Source organism: Schistocerca serialis, chromosome 1 (genome assembly GCF_023864345.2).
Source record: "Schistocerca serialis cubense isolate TAMUIC-IGC-003099 chromosome 1, iqSchSeri2.2, whole genome shotgun sequence".
Taxonomy (NCBI): domain Eukaryota; kingdom Metazoa; phylum Arthropoda; class Insecta; order Orthoptera; family Acrididae; genus Schistocerca; species Schistocerca serialis.
Window position 1 is genome coordinate 92,890,332 of NC_064638.1, and position 25,286 is coordinate 92,915,617.

General features: G+C 36.5%; 1 protein-coding gene across 1 annotated transcript in view; it reads left to right on the forward strand.

Annotated features, from left to right (window-relative positions):
• LOC126462459 (calcium-activated potassium channel slowpoke) overlaps positions 1-25,286 on the forward strand; it is a 915,336-nt gene that overhangs the window by 190,593 nt on the left and 699,457 nt on the right. Inside the window, exon 7 of the mRNA XM_050096074.1 lies at positions 5,611-5,721. Within this exon, the coding sequence (XP_049952031.1) occupies positions 5,611-5,721 (111 nt within the window). The remainder of the gene's footprint in view (positions 1-5,610; positions 5,722-25,286) is intronic.

The following is a 25,286-nucleotide window of genomic DNA, read 5'->3' on the forward strand; positions in this document are numbered from 1 at the left end:
ACCTAGGAAAGAATTTTAAAGTATTTGATTTAAGAAATGGAGAGTGGTTTACAACTAAAATTTTAGATCTAATAATTAATTTACTCTCTAGAAAATGAATTGTATTCAGATGAACTCTGGTGCATGTACCAACATTAAAAGCAATCAGTATATCTAATATGACTTCCCTGAAACTGTATTGAGCAGACATTTGATTTTGGGTTATACAGTTCAAGCAGGAAGGACTACAATATTTTCTCGGAAGTGTGCTTAGCTGTGTTATGTCATACTGACATTAATGCCGCCATGGCAAAATAAGTTTTAACTAGCGTAGAGTGAAGCTGTTAGGGTAGGTTGTGGCTCTGTTTCCAAAACTATTTAACAGCGTTTATCTTTTGCCAAAGAGCATAGTATTCACAGAATAGTTTGGCTAGTGAAAGAATGAAAAGCTAATTTTTTAGTGTAGCATGGTAAAATATTTTAGGCTCAATTAACTTCAATCATTAGTTTTAGCAACCTTCACCCTTTTCCCAGAATTGCAGGTTATTAGTGGTAGGAGCCATATTGCATGTATTAACTTTGCTTGATTGATATATATATATATATAGGCAGCTATCTTGAATTTTTGAAAACTGAAGTGGAATTAACAGCTTAGCATGCAAAAACTGCAGCTTTTGCAGTGCACATTTGGCTAAGCATAGTCTTTAACTGTCTTTCATCAAGCCTCAGTCATTGGTTGGATGTTAATTATCATAATTATAATGTGCCATATACCTTACTGCCTTCAGGTTGATGTAACTGTGCTGTGAAGTACTGATGTAAATGTCTTGACTGTGCTTTTGCACCCACTCCAGCCACAAGGACAGCAGGTATATGGTGCATTAGGAACTGGTCTTAATTTTGTAGATTCAAAAGAAAAAGAAAGACATTTTTGCACTACAGTGTCTTTGCACAGGATTGTACATTTCAGAATGTTGAACAGTATGAATTACTGCTAACTATTATTAAAAGGAATTTCCATGTTAAGGTTGTTTATGTGAAAGTTTCACAGTTTTGTGTCATATAATATTCTGTTATTTGATTATTCAGCCTACTCTGTGGGAGGCATATGTACCATGGTGAAGCCATTGACCAAACATGACACACTTAGCTTTGTTTCAATTATTTGTTTTATCTTAAAGTCAAAGGACAAAAAACCCTCATAAACTGAGCAACTCAGAAAAGATATGAGGAGTTAAAATTTAACTCTGAGTATATGAGGTCACCTCCAAGCTACTCACTGTGACATTGAAAAATTTTATCAGATTTGCTCTATCACATTAAATTACTAAATATTATATTAAAGAAACAAAACAAAAAATATCTTACTGAATTTTTGTTTGTAAAATACAAATATTTGTTATGTAGACGCTTAGTTAACTGTGTTTTGTGAAAATGAAGTATGATCTCTGAAAGCATGAAGTAACATTGATTTTTTTAAGAGGGCAAGAAGTGACGAAGGTTAAATACTATTCATAAATTAGTAAATGTTTTACATTCCAACTGGATGAGTATTATTTGTTTGTGGAATTAGCTGGTTGTTGACTCAGTTACTGCAGAAAGTGTAGGTTTATGTATCATGCTAAATAACAGTAGTGTCCAATATGTGATACATAGTTCCATGAGACTAAGTTTATACTGAACTTTTCTTTTAATGTTTCATTGCTCTGCTTCAATTTTTCCCATGCTATTTTCAATATATACCTCCTATATATTTTACTTGCCTTACTTGTGGAATCTTTTCCATAATTCTTTTTCAAAATGGTTGCCGTTTTTGTTAAGCCAGTCATACACACCAATTTTTACATCTTTTATGAGCACTTATTTCATTGTTCTCATTTAAGTTGTTGAGTCTTCTGCTTTCCCTTCTGTCAACTTTTCATCACCCATACATTTTCCTTTCTTGTTTTACTGGCTATCACTTTTCCTGCTCAGGTTAACACTCCTCTAAATGTAAATGAGCAGAAACAATGTTCATTAAAGGTGTTCGCTACTTTCCCTTCTTTTAGATTATGTATTTGAAATTCTTGGTATAATTTTATAGCTACATAATCATCACGTTGTTTGGTCAGGTTTCATTTAGATTGTGTAACCATTAATATGTTACATACGTTCCATTAGCATTCAGTCATAGGATGAATGTATGATTCACATTCATTGCTAGTTTATTTTCATTTGGATAGTAAATTAATTTTCTGCTGCAATTAATTTGCAATTCAAATATTCAAATTCCATTACATTTCTGTGGTTGATGCAACCATGGAAGAAAAAGGTTAAAAAGTGGGAAATTGTGGTTATTTATAATTACTACAATTATTGAAGTAGGTTGTAGCAAAGTCCACAATCCATTAATTGATACGTGATTGGAAAATAGCTATAAATAGCTCTAAATGATAAGTTTTATTATGCTAAAAATGTTTTCAGTATTAAGTATGTCAGTTTTAATGTTGATTAAAAAACTAAGAGCACACTACTTCACAGAATTCCATTGGAAAATTCTGATCAAATAGTAGATGTGCACTTTCAAGGCTGCTGCTGTTCAATTCTCAACTGAATATTTGAACTCATTTCTTGGTTAATGAATTTTAATGTCTTTTAACAGTTGAGGGACATACCTTTTCTAAGGAGTGTGGTCCGTTAAGAGCAGTTGCATATGTTTCCTTAAGCTTTAAATGTGGTTTGTAAACCATACTTTATATTGGCCACTCAGGGATAGTCTCAGAGGCACCAGTCATAGCTTTATATTTTTTGTATTAGATCTACAACTTTGCTTCTGCTGTTATTTCTTGGGAGTTTGAGGCTTTATTGTGAAAAACATAAAACAACTTTGATTCAGAGATTGGCCATTGTTGGCCACAACTTTCTCCCTTCTTTCAAGCACTATATAAATCCCACAGCAGAAGAACTGGGCTTCTTTTGAGTAGATCTGTGAATTGATCAAATTTTACACTTGTTTATATGACCAAAAGAGCTGGTCAGCCAGAATGATCAATGTCTTGAGAATAAGACATGTGGGGCTGGAGTTCTCATTTCAATGTTTCCAAGTATATTTTGACGTTTTTTGTGACATATAGTCAAGCATTGTCATGCTGCAAAATCAGCTTTTCATCTATATCACTGTATTGTGGCTGGCTGGCTCAAATGCATCAATTGCTTTTGATAACAATCTGCAGTGATTATTTCCATCTGTTTAAGTAACTGCAAAAACCTTCTCCCTTCCACCGCCATTCCAAACTTCAATGTCAAAATCACCATTATTGTTGTACTGCAACCATTCTCAGCATGTTCTGTCACTAGTGGTTGCCTCACCATAGGTCTTAACCAGCATTTTGTGAACATTATCCACAGATTTCTTCATGTTAAAGCAGAAAATTAAAATTTTCCACAAATAATGAGAACTAGGCTCTTCAGTTGGCGTATTCAGTCGAGAATAACTTTACAATGGAATCACAAATCACCAAAGATTTTGATGGCGTCATGTTTCCAAACACCTTAAGCTTATTTTTTTACACTTCAACCTATCATCTGCCCTACCAATTGCCCACTTCTGCCATCTGTTGCAAAATAGTGGATGCACAGTTGCAGATCTAATAGTTTTCCTATTGGCTGGTTCTGTTAAAGTTTATAAGCAAGAAATTTGAGGAATAATTTGTCAAGAATGTCTACTAAACGAATTTTCTCCAAAAAGACCATCATAAACATAAATAGTGATACATGGAGTTACATTAATTAGGTTAGCCATTTACCAAATTTGGGGTGTCAGTTGAAAGCTGTATGGAAATACTGACAGTGATTATCAAGTTGGGAACGAAGTGGTAGATAATCAGTCGCTCATATCACTGGTTGGAGCTTCGATAACAAACACATATATGATAATTTGTGTGAGGGTGAGGTTTATATTTTGTCCTCCTTTGTGATTTCAGTCTAACCTGTCCGCAAATGAAGCAAAAATTGTCAGCACTGTTTACACATTTGTCAGGCAAATTGAATCACAGGAACTACAAGGACCACATCCACCTATGCTTAAATGAAGCATGTTCTGTACTTCCTTCTTGTTCCATTCCCCTTGTTGCTACAAGCCTGAGATATGAGATAAAAATAGCGACAAAATACACACAGCTATTGTTGCCTCAAAGTTCATCACTGTGTCTACTATTAGTGGAATTTTGAAGCCAGATAGGAAGGGGTTGACAGTGAATGCTAATAAGATATAATTATAATGAAATATGCCACCCCCCTCCCTTTTAACTTGGAAGTGAGAGCCAATTCAAGTTTATCATTGTCGTTTTCATTATCAGCATAATCAATATAGTTAAAAAACATTATTTAATCCCAGTTACGTTTTTACTGTTGGCTAGTATAATGTACGAAACAACAATGTGAAGTACATTGTGCTAATCTTTTTTTGGTCAAAAGAGAGATATGATTGAAAAGTAATTAGACTTGACTGTGTCCAGAGCTTTCATAAATCAGAATGGTTTTTTATGGCACTAAAAGAATGCAGTCACATACATGCTATCAATTTCAACTGCATTTATTCTGTTTCTGCTGTCTTACATAAACAGTATTAAACAGGTATTGTTTGAAAAACACCTATGAATGGCTCTTTGACACTATCATTGCTCCCTAGTACATTGCATCTTTAGTGAACAGCATGTTTCCAAAAATAGTGTCTTTAAAGATAATCTTTTACCAGAACTTCTTATTCCTTCTTTGTTACATCCTAATCAGAAACATGATTACTTTGTACGAATGACATATACATTGACAGACAATAGTGGGCATACACTACTGCATAGTGATGGTGTCTTCTGTTACCATTGTTCTAGCTGCAACCATCTAGGGTGAGAAGTTTAACTCATTTACACTAGTATTCTCACAACACAGTTCATGCTATAACAAGTCATATAAGATAGAGATTTTCATCCTGTCCTGAAATCCTTACACTGCCAGTGATTTCCTTGCTGCAGTTATAGGGTTCTCAGTATCTTGATGCTTCTGACTGTTGTGTAGTTAATTTTGAGAATTGATGTTGGCTGCTTGCAGTTTTAGATTCCCTCTGAAATATTTCATGAACATGAACTCATCTGCACAGGAAACTTTTTATGTGATATATGTTACCTTTTCCTTTGAACAAGAACTTGGAGGGGACAGAAAACTACTGCTGTCACTTTTAACAGTGATTTCTGTAATTGTTGAGGATAGTTCATCATTCTTTTTATATGTCAACTACCTGCGTACACTTTTGTATGTTATGTGCATGCATGTGCACATTTTCCTGTGCTGAAAAGTATTTTTTAGCTTCAGCGTACCTTTTTCTGTGTGTAGCATACCTAGATACTCAAGGGCTTAATTGATGTTTAGCTGAATTTGATACAGGCAGTTGTGAAGAGAGAGGGCAGCAGACAGAAATATAAAGATTGAAAATATATTTGTATAATATCTCATGTTTTTCAATGCTGAATCAATCGAAAATTGAATGATACATTTAAACATGAGAAACTTTTTCTTTATTATATATCAGTAGCAAGTCAGTGTTTATGTGTGTTCATGGTATTACAGAATTAACTGATGATCTTGTACTTCCAACAGGCATATTGTAGTGTGTGGCCACATAACATACGAGTCGGTATCCCACTTTCTTAAAGATTTTCTTCACGAAGACCGAGAAGATGTGGATGTTGAAGTAGTCTTCTTGCACAGGTAAGAAAATTGTTTTTATACTCTACAACTTTAACTTAACCTTTAAGAATTAGTCTGTTAGCTGGAGTTTAATCAGTAAGTCTAGTTTTAATTAAGATATAAGAATAAGGATTAACTTTATTTTCACAAATGTATCTAAGATTAATTGTTTTTATGTTTCTCAAAAGGGACAGAGAGGAAAGAAACAATGAAATAGTCTGTTATTATAATTATTATTATTATTTCTGCAGATAGTTACAAATGTAATGTGAACTATCTCATTTCTCCATATTAACCTCTGCAATTTGATGGTGTTTTGATGTTTCATTAAAAACTGGCAAATTTTATTGTTACACAAGTATAAGCAGAATAAGAAAATAATAAAATATTCAGAACACTTTAGAAGTTAAATTTTTAACTTAAACTTTTTTAATTAAAAGTACTAATTATAAAATAGAAAGAAAATATAAACATACTCTTTTCTGTTTTATAGTAATTATTTTTTCCCATGTCACAATAGTGATGCTGTTATGGCATTGACTGCTTCATTGTTCCTTCTGTAATATTTCACTCTGTACTTGATATTTTAAAGAGAGTTTTTGTTGTAGTCGACCTTCCTCCTTTGTAAAACAACAGAATATTATACACTTCTGCTATCCAAACCTTCACTTTTGCATTTCACAAAAGTTGGCAATCACACCTTATAGATGAGATATTAATAAACTCTACATTTTCAAGAAAAATATAAAGTGATTGGTGATAACCTAAATTCTATTAGTTCCAACTCAATTAGAGCTTCAATGTAATCGTTCTTTTGTGATTCACTATGTATATTGCAGTGTTAAAACCTTGGCTGTGCCAGTGTTTTCCACTCAGGCAAGATAAATATTTTATTGTGAAAGCTTGGAATTCACACTAGCGCCATTTCTTCCTTCATGTATAATTTGTACATTGCGGTCATTTTCTGGTTCAAAAATATACCTCTCTGTTTTCACATGGAAGTCTTGTTATTGTTATTCACTGTTAATGTAACATTCAGGAAATCCATGGATAAATGAGGTTCTCAGTTGTTGTAACAATGCCAGATATTATTAGCCCAAGTTTGTGATCTTCCTAAGTATGTGGCTCCTCTAGCAAAGAGACCTTACCGTGGTTTCTATGTATAAATGACATTTTTGTGACAGCCAGCTTAGTTATTTCTCTAACTTTATCTGTATTTCTCTAACTTTATCTGATTCCTTAAAGGTAGACCCTGTGTGCCACTTATTTAAACATTCATGAACAAGAGTTGAAAACAGTGGAAGTCTCATTTTCTTTTTTCATCTACACACCTTTGAAACTGCATTCTGTTTTGGTGATGATATCTGTAAATGTTTTGCCTAAAATATCTTTGCTTCTTTGAAACCATATAGACATTGTTAGAGGTATAGTAATATTTGCTTCCAGGTTTAATAAGACATTTGATATTTATATTAAAAATTCTTGTACATATTTATGTGGATTCATTTCTGTTAACCATACGCAATGAAGATGTACTACCCTCAACTAGAGTTTGCATTTCTTTTATCAGATGACAGAATGTCTCAGTTTGATAGCTTTTGTATCTGGTAGCCTTCTTGTGTGTTCATCTGTTTGGGTGTATGTAGGTGATTTTTATGTTTTTGATTGGTTGCAATTTCAGTCATACAAGGAAAGGTCGAAAAGTAACACCCAACAATTTTATGACCAAATTGCTTAACAAAAAAAGGTCATAAATGGACTTACATCTTGTACCTACTTTCCTACATAGTCACCATTGTTCTCAAAACATTTCTCCTATTGTGGTACCAGTTTCAATATGCCCTGTTTGTAGAAATCCATTTGGTCGTAGTACAGCCATTTGTGGAATGGTGATTTTACTTCCACATCTGTTGCAAAGTGTTGGCTGGCCAAGAATTTATTCATGGGACGAAAGTCTCATGGTGCAAGGTCCAGAATGTATGGTGAATGCTGGATCACCTTTCACCCAAATTTGGCAGTTTTCTTATGAACAGGAGCAGCAACATGGGGGTGAGCTTTGTTATGAAGAAGTTTTACACTGACAGCATTAATGTTGTGACATCTGTCACATAGGGTACAATGCAACTTAATCAAAGTTTTAGTGTAGACTGAAGCATTCACAGAACACTGTCATAAGCACTTTCCTAGCAGGCTGAATCATTTTGAATTATATTCATACTGGGGAACCAGCATGTTTCCACTCTGTAGAGGCCTGCTTGGATTCGGCTTTATAGTAGTACACTCACACCTTATAATCAGTAAGTCATGCCCTTCTGCACTATAACACATTGATCCAAGCTTGTCATCATTCACTGGCTCTTATGGTTGTCTGTCAGGTTCTTAGGCATCCAGCAAGTACTGATTTTATGAAATGTAAACATGTTATGAACAATATTTTACACTGCTCCATTGGAAATATTGAACTGCTGTAATAAGGTTTGCAGTTGCACATGCTGGTCATCAAAATTTCTGCCTCAGTGACTTCAACAGTCTGCGGTATTGCAGCTGTTAGCAATTGCCTGGAATGTGGCTAAGCCCTAGGGTTCACATGACCCTCTCTGAAGAATTCATTCCACCTGGAGACATTGCTGTGGTCCATGCAGTCATTCCCACACACCCCATCCATGCCCCTCTAAATTTTGATTGGTTTATGCTCTTTGGCCCACAAATATCAAACTACACTTTGCTGCTCTCCACAGGTTGATGACAGTAACATGTGCACCATGTTTGTTTTGTAGTTCAGATGCACATGAAAACAAAATACCCTCTGTAGCACAAACTTGAAACTGTATCATCATGAAACTTCAACATTCCAGCTTCAATACCATGGAGAAAAATTATTATTATGTGTTACTTTCCAAGCATCCCTCATATTAAATGTTTTACACACAGTTCAAGGAGAGTACTTGAAGATATTTTACTTCTTGTGCAGCTGAATTCTGCTTCTTAAATTGATAGAGCTACCATTTGTAGCCATTTTGAGTTCTGTGAAATCGTTTCCCAAGCTAACTTAAAAGCTGGTACATAATTTTAGTGAAATTGGAAATTTATGCATTAAAATTGAAGTTTGATTTCTGTTGTGCATTGGTCTGCTTACTAGCTGCCAGCACCGAACCTGTAGTTTTGTTTGTAGAAGCACACTGTCATTTTGTTGATTCTTGAATCAACCACTCTCTTACTGCATCACTAGTAATACTGACATCTGAATTCTCGTTCACCATAATTGAGGTTGTAAATCTGCTGGAAACCCATATAACATGAGTCCCTCTACCAAATTGTAATCAGTTTTCTTACCAGTGCTTCAAATTTGTTCAGTAGTATAAGTGACTTAACTTTTGACATGTGAGCTTCCATATTTTTCTCAGAAGCAAAATGTATGTTAATCCACCAGTATAGTAGCCCAATAAACTAAATAAACTTTTATCTTTGAACATATTGTAAATTTTGGCATGCTTACTAAGGGATATTTGCTGAACTAAGTTTTGGGTACACATTTGAATGTACAATTAAACATATTATGGATAATGCTGTCCATACAGTCTTTAGACTGTTTCAGTAGCTGCAATTGTTTTCTACAGTCCCTCAAGTTTTAGTTACAAATCAGTGATTAATTTCCACTCATTGTAGTTAGACATACTAATGAACTTTTCAAATGTAAACAGTGATTATCCCCTCAAAGACAACCTAAGGGTGTTCAGTTATTTCAGCAAATAAACCTTAAATTTTTGTAAGCAAAAAATATTAATCAGCCCTGTTGAACACACATGGTATATGGCACTCATGAGTGTTAGTGATGACAATTTATGCCAAGCAGACACTACCTTTTGTGATTTTTTTAAAAATTTTGTCATCAGATGGTACTTCATGGATGTGGATATTTTTGTAATCTCTTCTCTTGTAATATATTCAGGGCACATAATGTTTTATTGCACAACTGCAGAACTTGGTAGATATGCTGATACTTTATTGCAAAACCCGTTTATGCGGGAAGAGAAAAACAACATTAGTTCCAGTTGTGGCCACCTGGTGCATATCTAGTGCTGTACACTGTTTGTTTGATGGTATGTTCATTTGTCCAAGAATCATTTCAGTATATTGTTTGTACATATGACATAGTACAGTGGTAAAACTAGTTAATTTACAATACAGTAGTCATTTTGACTACATTATTGACATAATCAAAATGCAAAATGATGTAGGTTGGTGTACTACATTTCATCTACATGTGATAAAGCAGTCATTAAGTGGGATGGCATGATAAGCTCAACATAAACTTTATTATGAATTGACAATTACTAAAATTTGCTAAATGATGTTTAGTTATTATGATGTTCCATAAATTCAGACAAAGAATAAAGCAGTGTTCAAGCAAGAACTGTTTAAACTTTATTTTAAATGCAATTAATGTTGGTATGCATTTTAGGTAACAAGGCAAATAATTATATGACATAGCTCCAGTATGATACACTCCTCTCGTGCATAAACTTGTATTTACTGTGTTCATATGTAGGTTCCTCCTCTGCTTAGTTTTACGTGTGTGTATATCATAGTTGTGTCTGAAGAGATTTTCCTTTTTTAAGATGCTCCCTTTTGTATATATACAAGCTAGAAAGCAGCAATATTTTGAAAGTTTTAAATAGGAGTCTACAGGAATCCTGGCATTTAGCATTTTTTTATCACCCTGATAATTTTTTTGTGTATTTTAAATGTTTTTGTTGAATATGTGGAATTCCCCCCAAAAATTATACTGTACACAAGTAGCAACTTTATGCTACAATGGTACATTGTCATCACTGATGAGCAGCTTGTATTCCAAGTGAGAATGCAAACAGTGTTTGTTAGTGAATTCAGTCTCTTATTTAAATTGTTTAGGTGCACCTCCCACTTCAGTTCTACCTTTGACAAATTTTTTCCATCGATAGTGAAAACTGCGTTTGCAGGATGGAGGTTTTGTGTTGTGTGGAAGTTAACTGCCACAGTTTTTCAAAGTTCATGATGAGCCTATTGGTCCTGAACCAGTGCATTAAGGTATGCATAACTGATATTGAAGCCTCCTGCAGATTTTCCTTATTCTGTGATTTAATTAGAATATTAGCATCATATGCAAAGAGTACAGTGGTTCCATCATGTACTTTACTAGCCAAGTCATTTATATACAGCAGAAATTGGACAGGTCCCAGAATTAACCCTTGTGGGATTCCATTCTCCTCATCACTGTAGACACTGGATATTTTTTGTGTTTCACTATCTTTGTGTTTTATTTCTGTAATCTGCTGGTGATGACTTCCATGTTGTCATTTGACAAGCCATAACGTGAGTGAACAGTGTAGCTATAGAGAAGAGAGACAGCACAGTGTTAGTGAAATGGTTTTATGTGATTGGCAGCAATTACAGCGCTGAATTGAGAGAGTATCGCCAACTGAAAGGTCTGAGGACAGGCCCAATATGATTAGATGATTGAAAGAAGATGATAATGAAATCTGAAAACATGGGTGAGTGTGGTGTGGCACCAGAAGAGGAAGGTGTGCTACCCCAGTGGAAGTTACTGAAGACGTTACTCTTGCTGTAACAGATCATGCAGTGTATGCCCTGGGTAGTGTTAGTACTTGGGCATTTTCATGAGAATTGTCCATTCCATAGTCAGGAGTATGGAAAGTTTTGTGGTCTGTTTTACACTGGTACTTGTATGTGACCCAGATGGCGTGGCACATGAAACTTCATGACCTACAGCAACATTCCGAATTTACTCTTTGCTTTCTGGCTCAGACCAGAGTTGATGGCATGTGGCAGGGCAATATTCTATAAAGTGATGAGGCACAGTTCACACTACAGGGTGCAGTGGATACACAGAATTGCTGAATTTGGGGTAGTGTTAAACCACCTGTTGTGCACAAAGAGGCATTACACTCGCTGTATGTGAGTGCGTGATAGGATTCACAAGCACTTTTATTCTCAGTCCATTCTTCTTTTAAGAGAATGTACCCACACGGCATGTCATGTGTACCATGACATTTGCACATGATCGAGATTCCTTGTATAACATGTGCTTCCTGCTTTGGAACAGCCACCTCATGTTGCTTGTCCAGTAAATGATCTGTTTAATGCAACTTTTCACAAACACATTACCTCCATAGGTTTTCCAGATGCGTGGCCTGCAAGATCACCTAATCTTAATCCATGTAAGTTTTGCCTCTGAGGATATCTTGTCAAACACTTTTATGAGGGACATGTTACATCTCTACCTGATCTGAAGGCTAGTATCCAGGAACAAATTGCTCAGATTCCACTGGATCTGCTGCAAGTGCCTGTTGATTGTGACGTCTTTTTGGATACAGCATCTTGTTGATGACTGGTGCTTATATTTAACAAATTTTCTAAGCTGTGGTTAGTAATAGCAACAACACTATGCCTTTCTCTCTTGTTTGACCATTTCTGTCTACATCCTGTTCCTAATCCAATACATATGGAAACATTTCAAAGCATCTTTCTTGCATTCACAGTGCCAGATTTGTACCTGGTGGCCAAAATTGGAACTATGACTTTTTTTCTTCTTTAATAAGAACCACCTGGTACTACAAGATATCAAACAAAACAACAACTGTTAGTTTTACAACCTTGTGGAGAAGAGAGATTGCTACTCACCATGTAGAGGAGGTGTTGTGTTATGGACAAGCACAATAAAAAGAAATGTTAGAAATGTTCAGCAATTGGGAAACACACACACATTCACACAAGCACAACTTATGCACACATGACCAATGTTTTCTCCAAGCAGTTATGCCCGACTGCAACTGCAGCTGAGGTGAGCACTGAAATATAGCTGAGGTAGGTAGTGGTATGGATGGGGTGTGGGTGGGGAGGGGTAGAGATAGCACGGTAGTTGTGAGTGTAGATGCTAGTGTTGCCTATGGGGGCATGTAGCAACGTGGTTTGGGGGACAGAATAGGGCTGTTATATGCAACATCAGGGGACTGTTCTAAAGCAGAGGATAGAGAAGGGGAGAGGACTGCACATGTGCATTGGTGGAATAGAAGGTGTGTGTAGTACTGGAATGGGAGCTGGGCAGGGAATAAGCAGGTGGAGAATGGGAAATAGCAAAGATTGAGGCCAGGGAGGTTAGGGAACGAAGGATGTGTTGTGCAGGGAGTTCCTACTTGTGCAGTTCAGAAAATATGGTGTTATTGTTAATAATTCAAATGACACAGGCTGTCAGACAGTTGTTAAAGTGGAGGGCATCATGTTGGTTGGCATTCAGGCAACTGTGTGATCTAATTATCTCTTGGCCACAGTTTGGTGGTGGCCATTCATACAGACAGACAGCCTATTGATAGAGTTGAGGTTTGGAAGCTAGGAGTCGAGATTCTGGCAGAATTGAAGCTGTGAGGACGGGTCGTGAGTTGTGCTTGGGTAGCTCAGATGGTAGAGCACTTGCCCACGAAATGCAAAGATCCCGAGTTCAAGTCTCGGTCCAGTACACAGTTTTAATCTGCCAGGAAGTTTCAGCCTGTTGGTAATTAGGCCCACATATAGAGTGCAGCACAGTGGTTACAGCTAAGTTTGTAGATCACATGACTGCTTTCACAGGGTGATTGTGCCTTTGATGTGGTAGGGGATGCTTGTAGTAGTTCTAGAGTAGTTGGTAATCGGAAGATATACAGGATGGGTCTTGCATCTAGGTTTATTGCAGTGATGTGATTGAATTGGTAAGTGGGTTGGAAGCAGGGTTGGAGTGGGGACAGACAAGGCTACTGCATAGGTTGGATGGATGGCAGAACTACTTTTAAGAGCAAAGCATGCTGAGCTGAGATTTTTAGCCATCTTATCAAAAGATTATTTTCATTTTTAGATTATTGTTTGTCTGCTATACTAAGCAGTGTTACATACTGAGTTCAGTTAATATGGTCCCAGAATTTTCTTAATTTTATTGTTGTTATTGAAAAACAAATATTTCATTTAGGCAATTAGGAGTACAAGACTGACTGATTATATTAAAAATATAAAACTCTTCACAGTTATGGTAAATAGTGCAAGAATATTCTTCAATCATGTAATTGCTTGTGTAACTTTTGTGATAGTGACAAATTCTGCATTTGTTAAAGTTAGTGATGTCATATGGCATAAAAAGAGACAAAAAATACATATCCTGTTATAGATCTTCTGCCCTCTTTTCTTCTCCTACCAAACAAGGTAGTGCAGTCGTTGGCACACTGGACTCATATTCAGGAGAATGGTGTTCAAATCTGCATTGCCCTGATTTAGGTTTTCAAGATTCTGATAAATCTCTTCCGGAAAATGCCAGCATGGTTCCTTTGAAAGGGAATGGGTGTTTTATCCCATTGTTAAGTCAATCTGAGTAAGTGCTATATCACTAATTACCCCCAATGTCTACAGGACATTAAACTCTAATCCTTTTTCCTTCCTCTTTTTTCTTTGCTAGTTAGAATAAACTGGGAAAACAATTGTTATTCTGTAACATAGACACACATCCTGGTTTCACTTACGAAACCGGAGAATTGACTTTAGACTTTTCCAGTATTGTTCTATAGATTTATATTAACACATGTCTGTGCAGTTAACTGTAACATTGATGTCTGGTATTGTAGCTCTTATCTATACATCAAACAAAAAATTTTCTGTATGTTTTGTTCACCACAAATCTTGTCAATGGATCTGATTGCAGCAACATCTTTCAGGGTTTAGAACTTTCTGTATTTGATAATTGCATTAATAATTCAGGGGTAATGGAGAGAACTTTCCAATTAGCAGATGCATTAAGTCATCAAGGGGCATACAAAATTGCCTCCCCTTCACACACACACACACACACACACACACACACACACACACACACACACACACACAGTCCAGCTACAATGTGTCAGCTGAATGCACACTGCCTGGACTGCAGTTCAGCAGATTAACTGTATTGAGGATTTGTGTAGGGTGGGTTGGGTAGAGGGAGAAAAGAGGCAGAAAGGGAGAAGAGGGGTTGTGGAAGGGTGGTTCACAGCTCAGAGGGAGAGAGCAGATGTATAAAATACGAATCTGGGAGGGGGGTGGGGGCAGGTGACAAGTGTATGGGATAAGTGTGCAGCACCTAGCCATCAGAACAGATGGATCAGGTTGTGAAGCAGCCATTGAACTCAAGCATGTCATGTTCAGCAGTATACTGTGCCACTGGCTGGTCAACTCTACTCTTGGCCACAGTTTGAGGTGGCCACTTGTTCTGGTGGTCAGCTGATTGGTGGTCATACCCATGTCAGATTCTGAGCTGGTATGTGTCATGTCTGCTTTCACAGGTTGCGCTGCCTCTGATGGGGTTGGATAAGACAGTGACAGGACTAGAATGAGGTGTGCTGGGCAGATGAATCAGGCAGATTTTGCAGCTGAGACTTTCGCAGGTTGGTTGGCTGGTTTGAGGTATAAAGGGATCAAACTACAGGGTCATCAGTCCCCTTTTGCAGGGATATGGGCTTTATAGCAAAGGTCTGGTAGTGAGAGTGTCATTGGGACAGACCAGGATGCTGCGTAAATTGGGTTGGTGGTGGAATACCATTTTAGGTAGGACAAGAAATATTGTGGGAAGGATGTCCCCCATTTCTGGGCGTAAAGATAGATAGTTAAAGCTCTGGTGAAAGATGTTCATTTTCTTTTTCACTCATTGTCATCACCCAATATCACCAGTGATTCTGGGTGATGAGCAGTGTTCCCTTTTGAAGCTGGTTCTTGGAGAGGTGTAAGGATTAGGGCTGTGTGAGGATATAATGTGGGAAATCTCTTTGCAGACTGGGTCTGGGGGATAGTGCCTGTCTACAAAGAAGGCCTTTGTGAGACCTTCAGTGTACTGATAAATCCAATTATTGTTACTGCAAATATGCTGTCTACTTGGGATGGTCTGTCGTTAGGGAAGAAAAACATTAATCATCCTCCTAGCAGACAACAGGCTTCACCACTGTCATGATGAATTACATTGACTACCTGACAGAAGGCATCCACAAACTGTCTGACTCCTTCACCGACAATTTCTGCTTCAGTGATCCTATCCCAGAAATCCAAAACAATCTCCAGTCCATATTCAAATCCTTATGCCCATCCCAGACTTGTTCTCCAGAATCCATGTCCCTCCTCACCACAAAACTCACCTGTACACCCACATTCTACGTACTTCCCAAAATTGTTAAACCCAACAGTCCTGGATGCTCTGTTGTAGCTGATTACTGTTTCATATTCCAACAATCTTCACTATTTTTGACCAGCATCTCTTACCAGTTGCTCATAGGCTAGCTTCTTGTATTAAAGATGCAGACCTCTTCCTTCAGTGGCTCCCAAAATTCCCCTTCCCATTAACACCTGGATACCTACTCATCAGTGTTGATCCCTTCTCCCTACACACCAACATTCCCTCATGCCCAGGGGCCTGGTGCTTCCAAATACTGCCAGAACCAACATCCTTCTGACTACAAAATCACTACCTCACTCTTTATACATTTAACCAATTATGTCGTCACACATAATTACTACTTCTTGGAGGGGAAGGTACGAAACAAATTTGTGGTGAGGTCATTGTCACCTGAAAGACATCCTCCTATGTCAGTTTGTTTATGGGTAATCTACAGAAAACCTTTTAAAAGTCTTTCAAAACACCCTCATCCACAACTACATCACCTTCTTCCCCATTCACTTCACCTGCTCATCCTCAGTCCATCATATCACCTCCTTGATGTTGACCTCTATCTCTCTGGTGGTTCCATTCATTCCTCTGTTCATATCAATCCCGTGAACTGTCAACAGTACATGCCTTTGGATAGCTGTCATACCTTCCACACAAAAAAGCTCTCATTTAGACTGGCCACTAGTGGATGCCAATTTAGAAATTGATGTTAAAACTGCTGCAAAACCAACAACAGTTAGCAGCCTCAACTTTATTGCCCCCCTCACCTCCATCCACTTACTTTGACAAGGCAATTAGGTTTGGAAGGTATATTTCTGTCATTTTGTTCTTCAATGCAAGGCAAGTAAAGTAGCTGATGCAGAATGCCAGAATATGCTGTTCTATAATCAAGTAATAAATTGTATGAAGTGGTGCAGAAACCACGCCCATTCCTGGACCCCATTATTTGGAGCTTTTTGGATGTTTGTTATTTGGTGACTGACTATTACAGTCACCAATCCCATGTAGTTGCAACTAGGTTCATATTTAATCAGTGTGTCAAGCAACTGAGCAATCCTACTGTAATGTATCGTATTATTATTATTATTATTATTTTCTTTCTTTTCTCCCTAGTTCTTTTCTTTTTATACATATAAATATAATAATAATAATAATAACTTTGTACCATAGATAACATTGGCATGGCAACAAAACAAGCAGATAGAGGTGTTTTGCAGGATATGGTTCCTGCAACCACTCTAGAAGAAAAACAAAGACAGAGGATGATATGGTCAGATGAAGTTTACCAACACCTTATGTTCTGTTATTACCAAGCAACAAACTTAGGAACCAACACAACTGGATACAGATCACAAGTATACACAACATTTATTACCAGATACCCAGAATTAAAATTTTTAACAGAACAACGACTAGCTGATCAGATCCGTGTAATAATAAAAAATAACAGGATACCACAGTCAGAATTAGAAAACATCAAACAACAAGTACAACAAATACTGAAACAAAATAATGTGCAATCAGAAGAAGAAGAAAATACAGTAATCAACTTAAACATCCCAGAGCAAACAATACGCATCAATTAAACAATCAGAGGGAAACGAAATCTTAAGACAGCCACCAGAACAAGCACAAATAGAACACGAAGTGACATGCATGTTAGATATAGAAGAAAAATTTCAGCTGACATATATAGAATACAAAGACACAAATACAGACATTAGACCATTCTTGCATAGACCACCAAATAACCCACAAGTCGAAACAACAATAACAACTATCAACACAATCATACACATCAAAATAAATGAAAATACAACTATGGAAGAGTTACAACTACTGATTTTTATAGGAGCACTCACTACACTAAATATACACACTAGGCAGAGATCAGAACCAACCAACACACAGAAGAAACCCACAAAACCAGCATGGCAACACAGGCTACAGATCAGAATAGAAAAGCTGAGAAGAGACATCGGACAGGCAACACAATTTATAAGAAATGAAATATCAGACAAAAAACGAAAAAGGTTAGGTAAAAATCTCACAACAAGAAGCGATAGAGCAATTACATGAAAAGAAGCAGAAATTACAAGCATTGGCCAAACGACTTAGAAGATACAAAAAAAGTGAAAATAGAAGGAAACAAAACCAAACATTCAACACAAACCAAAAGAAATTTTACCAGACAATAGATAACACACACATTAAAATAGACAATCCACCAAACATAACAGACATGGAACACTTCTGGAGCAACATATGGTCAAACCCGGTACAACATAACAGGCATGCACGGTGGATACAAGCAGAAACAGACACATAAAAAGATGATACCACAAATGCCTGAAGTGATAATTTTGTAACATGAAGTCACCCGAGCAATTAATTCTGCTCACAATTGGAAAGCCCCTGGAAAAGATAAAATAGCAAATTTCTGGCTAAAGAAGTTCACCTCAACACATTCACATCCAACTAAATTATTTAACAGTTACATTGCAGACCCGTACTCATTCCCTGATACACTTACACATGGAATAACTTACATGAAACCTAAAGATCAAACAGACACAGCAAACCCAGCTAAATATCGCCCCATAACCATGCCTACCAACAATATACAAAATATTAACTTCAGTCATTACACAGTAATTAATGACACGTACAACACTGAACAAAATTATATATGAAGAACAAAAAGGCTGTTGCAAAGGAGCACGAGGATATAAAGACCAACTGATAATAGATGCAGAGGTGACATATCAAGCTAAAACTAATCAAAGGTTGCTACACTATGCATACATTGATTACCAAAAAGCTTTTGATAGTGTACCCCACTCATGGTTACTACAAATATTGGAAATATACAAAGTAGATCCTAAATTGATACAGTTCCTAAACATAGTAATGAAAAATTGGAAAACCACACTTAATATCCAAACAAATTCAAATAATATCACATCACAGCCAATACAGATTAAGCATGGAATATACCAAGGAGACTCATTAAGTCCTTTCGGGTTCTGCCTTGCTCTGAACCCACTATCAAACATGCTAAATAATACAAATTATGGATACAATATTACTAGAACATACCAACACAAAATCACACATTTGCTATACATGGATGATCTAAAACTACTGGCAGCAACAAATCAACAACTCAACCAATTACTAAAGATAATAGACGTATTCAGCAATGATATAAATATGGCTTTTGGAACAGACAAATGTGTAAGAAAAATAGCATAGTCAAGGGAAAACACACTAAACAAGAAGATTACCTATTGGATAACCACAGCGACTGCATAGAAGCGATGGAAAAAACAGATGCCTATAAATATCTAGGATACAGACAAAAAATAGGAATAGATAATACAAATATTAAAGAAGAACTAAAAGAAAAATATAGACAAAAACTAACAAAAATACTGAAAACAGAATTGACAGCAAGAAACAAGACAAAAGCTATAAATACTTATGCTATACCAATATTGACCTACTCATTTGGAGTAGTGAAATGGAGTAACACAGACCTAGAAGCACTCAATACACTTACATGATCATAATGCCACAAATATAGAATACATCACATACATTCAGCAGCAGAAAGATTCACATTAAGCAGAAAGGAAGGAGGAAGGGGATTTATCGACATAAAAAAACTACATTATGGACAGGCAGACAATTCAAGAAAATTCTTTATAGAACGAGCAGAAACTAACAAAATACACAAAGCAATCACTCATATAAATACATCGGTTACACCACTGCAATTTCATAACCACTTCTACAACCCTTTAGATCACATAACATCAACAGATATGAAGAAAGTAAATTGGATAATGAAAACACTACATGGCAAGCACCCATATCATCTAACACAGCCACACATCGATCAAGACACACCCAACACATGGCTAAGAAAAGCCCATATATACAGTGAGACGGAAGGATTCATGATTGCAATACAGGATCAAACAATACACACCAGATATTACAGCAAGCATATTATTAAAGATCCCAATACCACAACAGATAAATGCAGACTTTGCAAACAACAAATAGAAACAGTAGATCACATCACAAGTGGATGTACAATACTAGCAAATACAGAATACCCCAGAAGTCATGACAATGTAGCAAAAATAATACATCAGCAACTTGCCATACAACATAAACTAATAAAACAACACATTCCCACATACAAGTATGCACCACAAAATGTACTGGAGAATGATGAATACAAATCATACTGGAACAGAGCCATTATAACAGATAAAACAACACCACGTAACAAACCTGACATCATACTCACCAATAAAAAGAAGAAATTAACACAACGAATCGAAATATCCATATTGAACACAACAAATATACAGAAGAAAACAGAAGAAAAAATTGAAAAATACATCCAACTGGCTGAGGAAGTCAAGGACATGTGGCATCAGGATAAAGTTGACATTATACCAATTATACTATCAACTACAGCAGTCATACCACACAATATTTACCAGTACATCAATGCAATACAGCTACATCCAAACGTCTATATACAAGTACAGAAATCTGTAATTATTGATACATGTTCAATTACCCGAAAGCTACTAAATGCAATGTAACATATACCATACAGTTAAAAGAAAGTCACGCTTGATTAAGGTCCGCGTCACTTTCCATTTTTAACCAGACATAACGTCTGAGAAAGGAAAGAAATAATAATAATAATTTTGTACCATAGATAACATTGGAATGGCAACAAAACAAGCAGATATTATGGTCCTCAATTTTTTATTTCTATGTATTCATCTGTTCATCTCTATAAGTGGTAGCAGGTGGTTGTATTATGAGTTCCACCGAGTTAATATTGTTGAAAAAATCTGTTCATCTCTCTAAGTGATAGCAGGCAGACATATTACAAGTTCTGCAAAGTTAGTATTGTTAAAAAATCTGTTTGTCTCTATAAGTGGTTGCGGGCGGATGTATGAATAGTTCCGCCGCATTTATATTGTTCAAAAGTGTGTATTCTAAGCAAACAAGAGGAATTTGCATGAGCAGAGGAGGGGCAATCATCATAACCAGCTCTATGCACAATGGTGATAACAAGAAGTATGTAAACTTAAATGGTGAATGTTTTATCTTAAATTGAATATTGAATATTGGAGGTCTTTTGCTATTAGTGCCAGTTAAAGTTCACTCAGGATATGTGTACCTTCCAAATTCTTTCAATTATTCTTTCAAAATTTACCTTTAAATTATTTAAGCAGCAATTTTTAATCAGTTTCCAATACATATTACATTTTATCCCCCTCGCCACTATTAAATGGTGACCATTCAAAGGATGGCACTTAGCGGAATATGAACAGACCTTTCAGTTGTGGAGATAAATTTTTTTAGAGATAAATGCTCCATTTTATCATTACAAGAAACTAATGAGGCCTTTGTTGCATTTATTTTATGTCCATGAGATTGGAACTATTAAGAACCTGAAGGAGCAAATTAAAATTAAATACTGCCTACAAATGAGACACACTGGGAATGCTGATTTCAGCGTTTAAGGTAGGAAGCTGCTACGCTGTATGCTTATATAGCCACGCTTGGCGCCGTCTCTCCCGCAGAAAATAATCTCTTTTCCTTCCAATTAATATCCTTTATGGAAAGTGCATTTCTATAGGAAAGACAAAATTTTGTGTAAAGTCAACATTAAAGTGCAAAATAAATAATTCAGATTCTGTAAGACAGTATAAGAGGAGAATCAGCTTCATTAATGAATACTCATATAAATCTGCTTTAATTGAAAAGTAACGATACAAACAAAAATTTAATGTTTAAATTTTTTTTTCTTTTTATAATTTTGTTAAACACTGTTCACAATGGAGTCATAGGAAATGACCATTGTTGAAAACTCATTACAAAATGTAGTGTGCCAAGATGGCAGAAATCCAAGCTTGGCAACAGTTGAAAGTAATGCACCAACTCGTGAACTGGCTGATGACTACCAAAACAACCAGATTGGCATCCTACTGTTAAAAATTGAAGACACTGGTGATGTAACTAATGATGATGTCACTTTTATGATGCTTGATGAGACAGTTTCTCAGTTCTCACTGGGAAATGTTTTTCCAAATAGTGAAACTGAAGCGCACGACAGCGAAACTTCCTCTGGCTATAATGCTCACTATGTTATGAATGCAAGAGCAGGAAACAGTTCGAAAAATCAATGTAACTGCTAGTGACACCCACAGTTTGACACAACTAAGCAACTAATAACACAACAGTTTACAAGACAAGAATTTCAAGGAAGTGTAACACAACAGCTTAAGGGTGTAACACAGCAGTTCACAAGATATCAGGAAAATATGGGACAACTGTTTACACAGCAAAATTAGGCATTTAGTGATTTCAAGAATAGTATTAGTCAACAGCTCAGTGAGGTGAGCAAAACTATATGCATCAAGTTATCTGATGAACTATCCAGGAAGTTTACAGAGCTTGGTAAACAACTGAAGCAAGAAATAATTACTGACATGTCCCACAGTATAAATATGTTAACTGCAATGGTAATATCCATAGATTGTAAATAGTAACAACTTGAACGTGAGTTGCAAAACCTTAGTGAAGCATATTCTCAAATTCAGGAGACGCAATCCCAAGTAGATGCATCAGTAAAAAATGTCACGAATACAGTCAGCGAGTTGCAAGACATATGCAAAAACCAACCCACAGAAATAGAGAAGTTGAGTCTAAAAGTAGATCATTTAAGTTTAGTCAGAATTTGCCAAAAAACAGAGAGATAAGTTATGTGCAGATGTAAAGGAAATAACTGAAAAAGCTGAAGCCGGCATGCTGGATAAGGGCAGTACCCTTGCTGAAAAGGTAGTGCCAGGATGCAAAATTTATGTAGATACTGTAGAAGAAGCTCTAAAAGAGAAAGAAAGTAACTTCTAGCTAAAATAGACATGGGTTTAAAGGAAGCAGAGGAAAGATTACGAGGTAGTGTTGCTAAAACTACTGACATTTCAAAACAACATATGACAGAAAACAAACCTATGCTTTTGGAGAAGTTAGATGCCTTCACTGGTTATCCACAATTCTGGGTTAGCCAGTCAAAGGAAAATAGTGAAGGACGCACAATGCAACAACACTTGCAAGCAGTTGCACCTGTGGAGCAAGTGCAGTTGCCCTGCACTACCCCACAAGCGAACATAAACACACCTGTCACTGACAGCGCAGCATTTTCATCAACATTACTTGCAGAAGAAGGATTACTTGGGCATCGACAATTTCCAATATTTACTTCTGAAGGGAAATAACACACACTCGTCTTTATCAGAGCATTTCGAAATGTTTTACCTCGTACCTGGACTGAAGCCCAGAAAATTAGATTTGTTGTTGGATACACACAAGGTGATGTTCTGCTATGGGCTACATGGCGGAACATTGCCACTATTATGAACAGTTCGAGAGCACATTTCTGGATAAGTATTGGTCTGATGCCATACAAGAGAGGCTCAGACATGAAGTATTCACCCCAGCTCTGTTCAATAGCAAGTATGGAAGCTAAAGGGGCTATTTTGAATAATATTTTAATAAAACCAGGTACTGGACGAACCCGGTATCTCAAGTACATGTGCTGAAAATTTTAGAGCTGTCTTCCTGCCCACACTAGGGAAAAATGCATTACCATCCCAGAAACTGACACCAAATACATTCTATCTGTACTTGACTCAATAGATTTAATATACAAAGAGAGACCAGTAAAGCCGAAGCCTGTTATTATGCCGAAAGTGGCACAGAGATTTACAGACCAACAAGTAAACATTGGATTTGTAGTACAAAACGGATGGCAATCTTATCCCACCCAGACCTATGGTAATGATAATGGTAATCACAACAGCAGTGGAGAAAGCCGTAAATACAAAGATGGATATAGAAGAAATGGGCAAAAATTTAGCAAAAACCATTACAAAGTGCGAGTAGCGTGTGGCCAGCCTGTACAATATGTACAGGCACAAGCTACTGGCAATAATCAGCTGATCGCTTGGCAAATGCAAAACAATAACCACCAAAGTAATAAAGTAATACACATTTGCCGAATAACACGCAGAGGCAAAGAGAATTTCAGTTGAGAGCCTCTCAGGACACTAGTTGTGTAACCAAACATCAAGGGTCAACATAGTGTTTGTTATACCTAACCTAGAAACCAATGCCACCGTGATACCGGAAAACTTGAACTGGTCACGGTGGGCCCCCTCTCTGTGAGCTTGGAGGAGAGTGGGGCCGTGAGCTTGATCAACACTTGCTTTATCAGATACGATCAAGGTAGGTATGCTCTCTAAGTTGTACATATGTTAACAATATTAGATTTAGAATGCTGGAAAATCACATTCAGAATTTATGTTGTTAGTTGGTAAGGAAAATTTTTGTTTGTGGTTTTTGTTTCTCTTATATGTCAAATGTGTAAATGATAATGTGAGTGGATGTAACAAGGAAGAATTTTACTTTTATATGCCTAGAGACGATGACACTTTAAATGCAATGCTTCACTTTGCATGTAGCCCAGTTGTAAATGAATAAACAAACTTGTGAAACGCACGGTAGCATGTAATGCAATACACAGCTTGCCACAACGTTAGTGGTAACACAGTGATGCAGCGCATGCACATTGGGGGTAAAGCTAGTCAACAAACTTCAAGCATGTACGTGCCAGACAGACATAGCTGAAAGTGTTGGAGCACCCAGAAGAAACAAACCCTACGAGCTACAGCCTCCACTAGCATTTTTATAGCCTATTTCATAAACAGGGACATATAAAATTAAGGGGGTTTCTATACTACAACCACGACTATCTACACAATACGCACAAACAAAGATAAGCTAAGGGATTATGTACACAGAAAGGGATTCTAAATTATGAGATATTTACTGAAGTTACGCTACTATGTACATTATATCTATTGAAAGAACACGCACTAATTATACTTAAGGGACCAGAAAACCCTTGCTGAAGGTAAACAAGTGAGTGCAATATGAGTGGCAAACTGAATAAGAGGTCACATCATGCCTATAATACACCTTATCTTCCAGATTTATAAGATAAGTAGAGATGCACACATGACATTAAATAAGTTTGTGATAGCACGACTGATCACTGAAGTAAATTAATACATGCTTGAATATATGAAAGAGGTATTACTGACCATCGAGCCACTGTACACTTATCTATGAAGATTTAGTTTTAAGTTAGTATTTAATTTTTTTTTCTTCCACGGAATGATGCATCAACAAAGCATCAAGTGAAGAAAGATAAATGCTTGTCGAGTGTTAAGTACCATATAAACATAAGAAAGGGCCACACCGCAAGTAAATATAG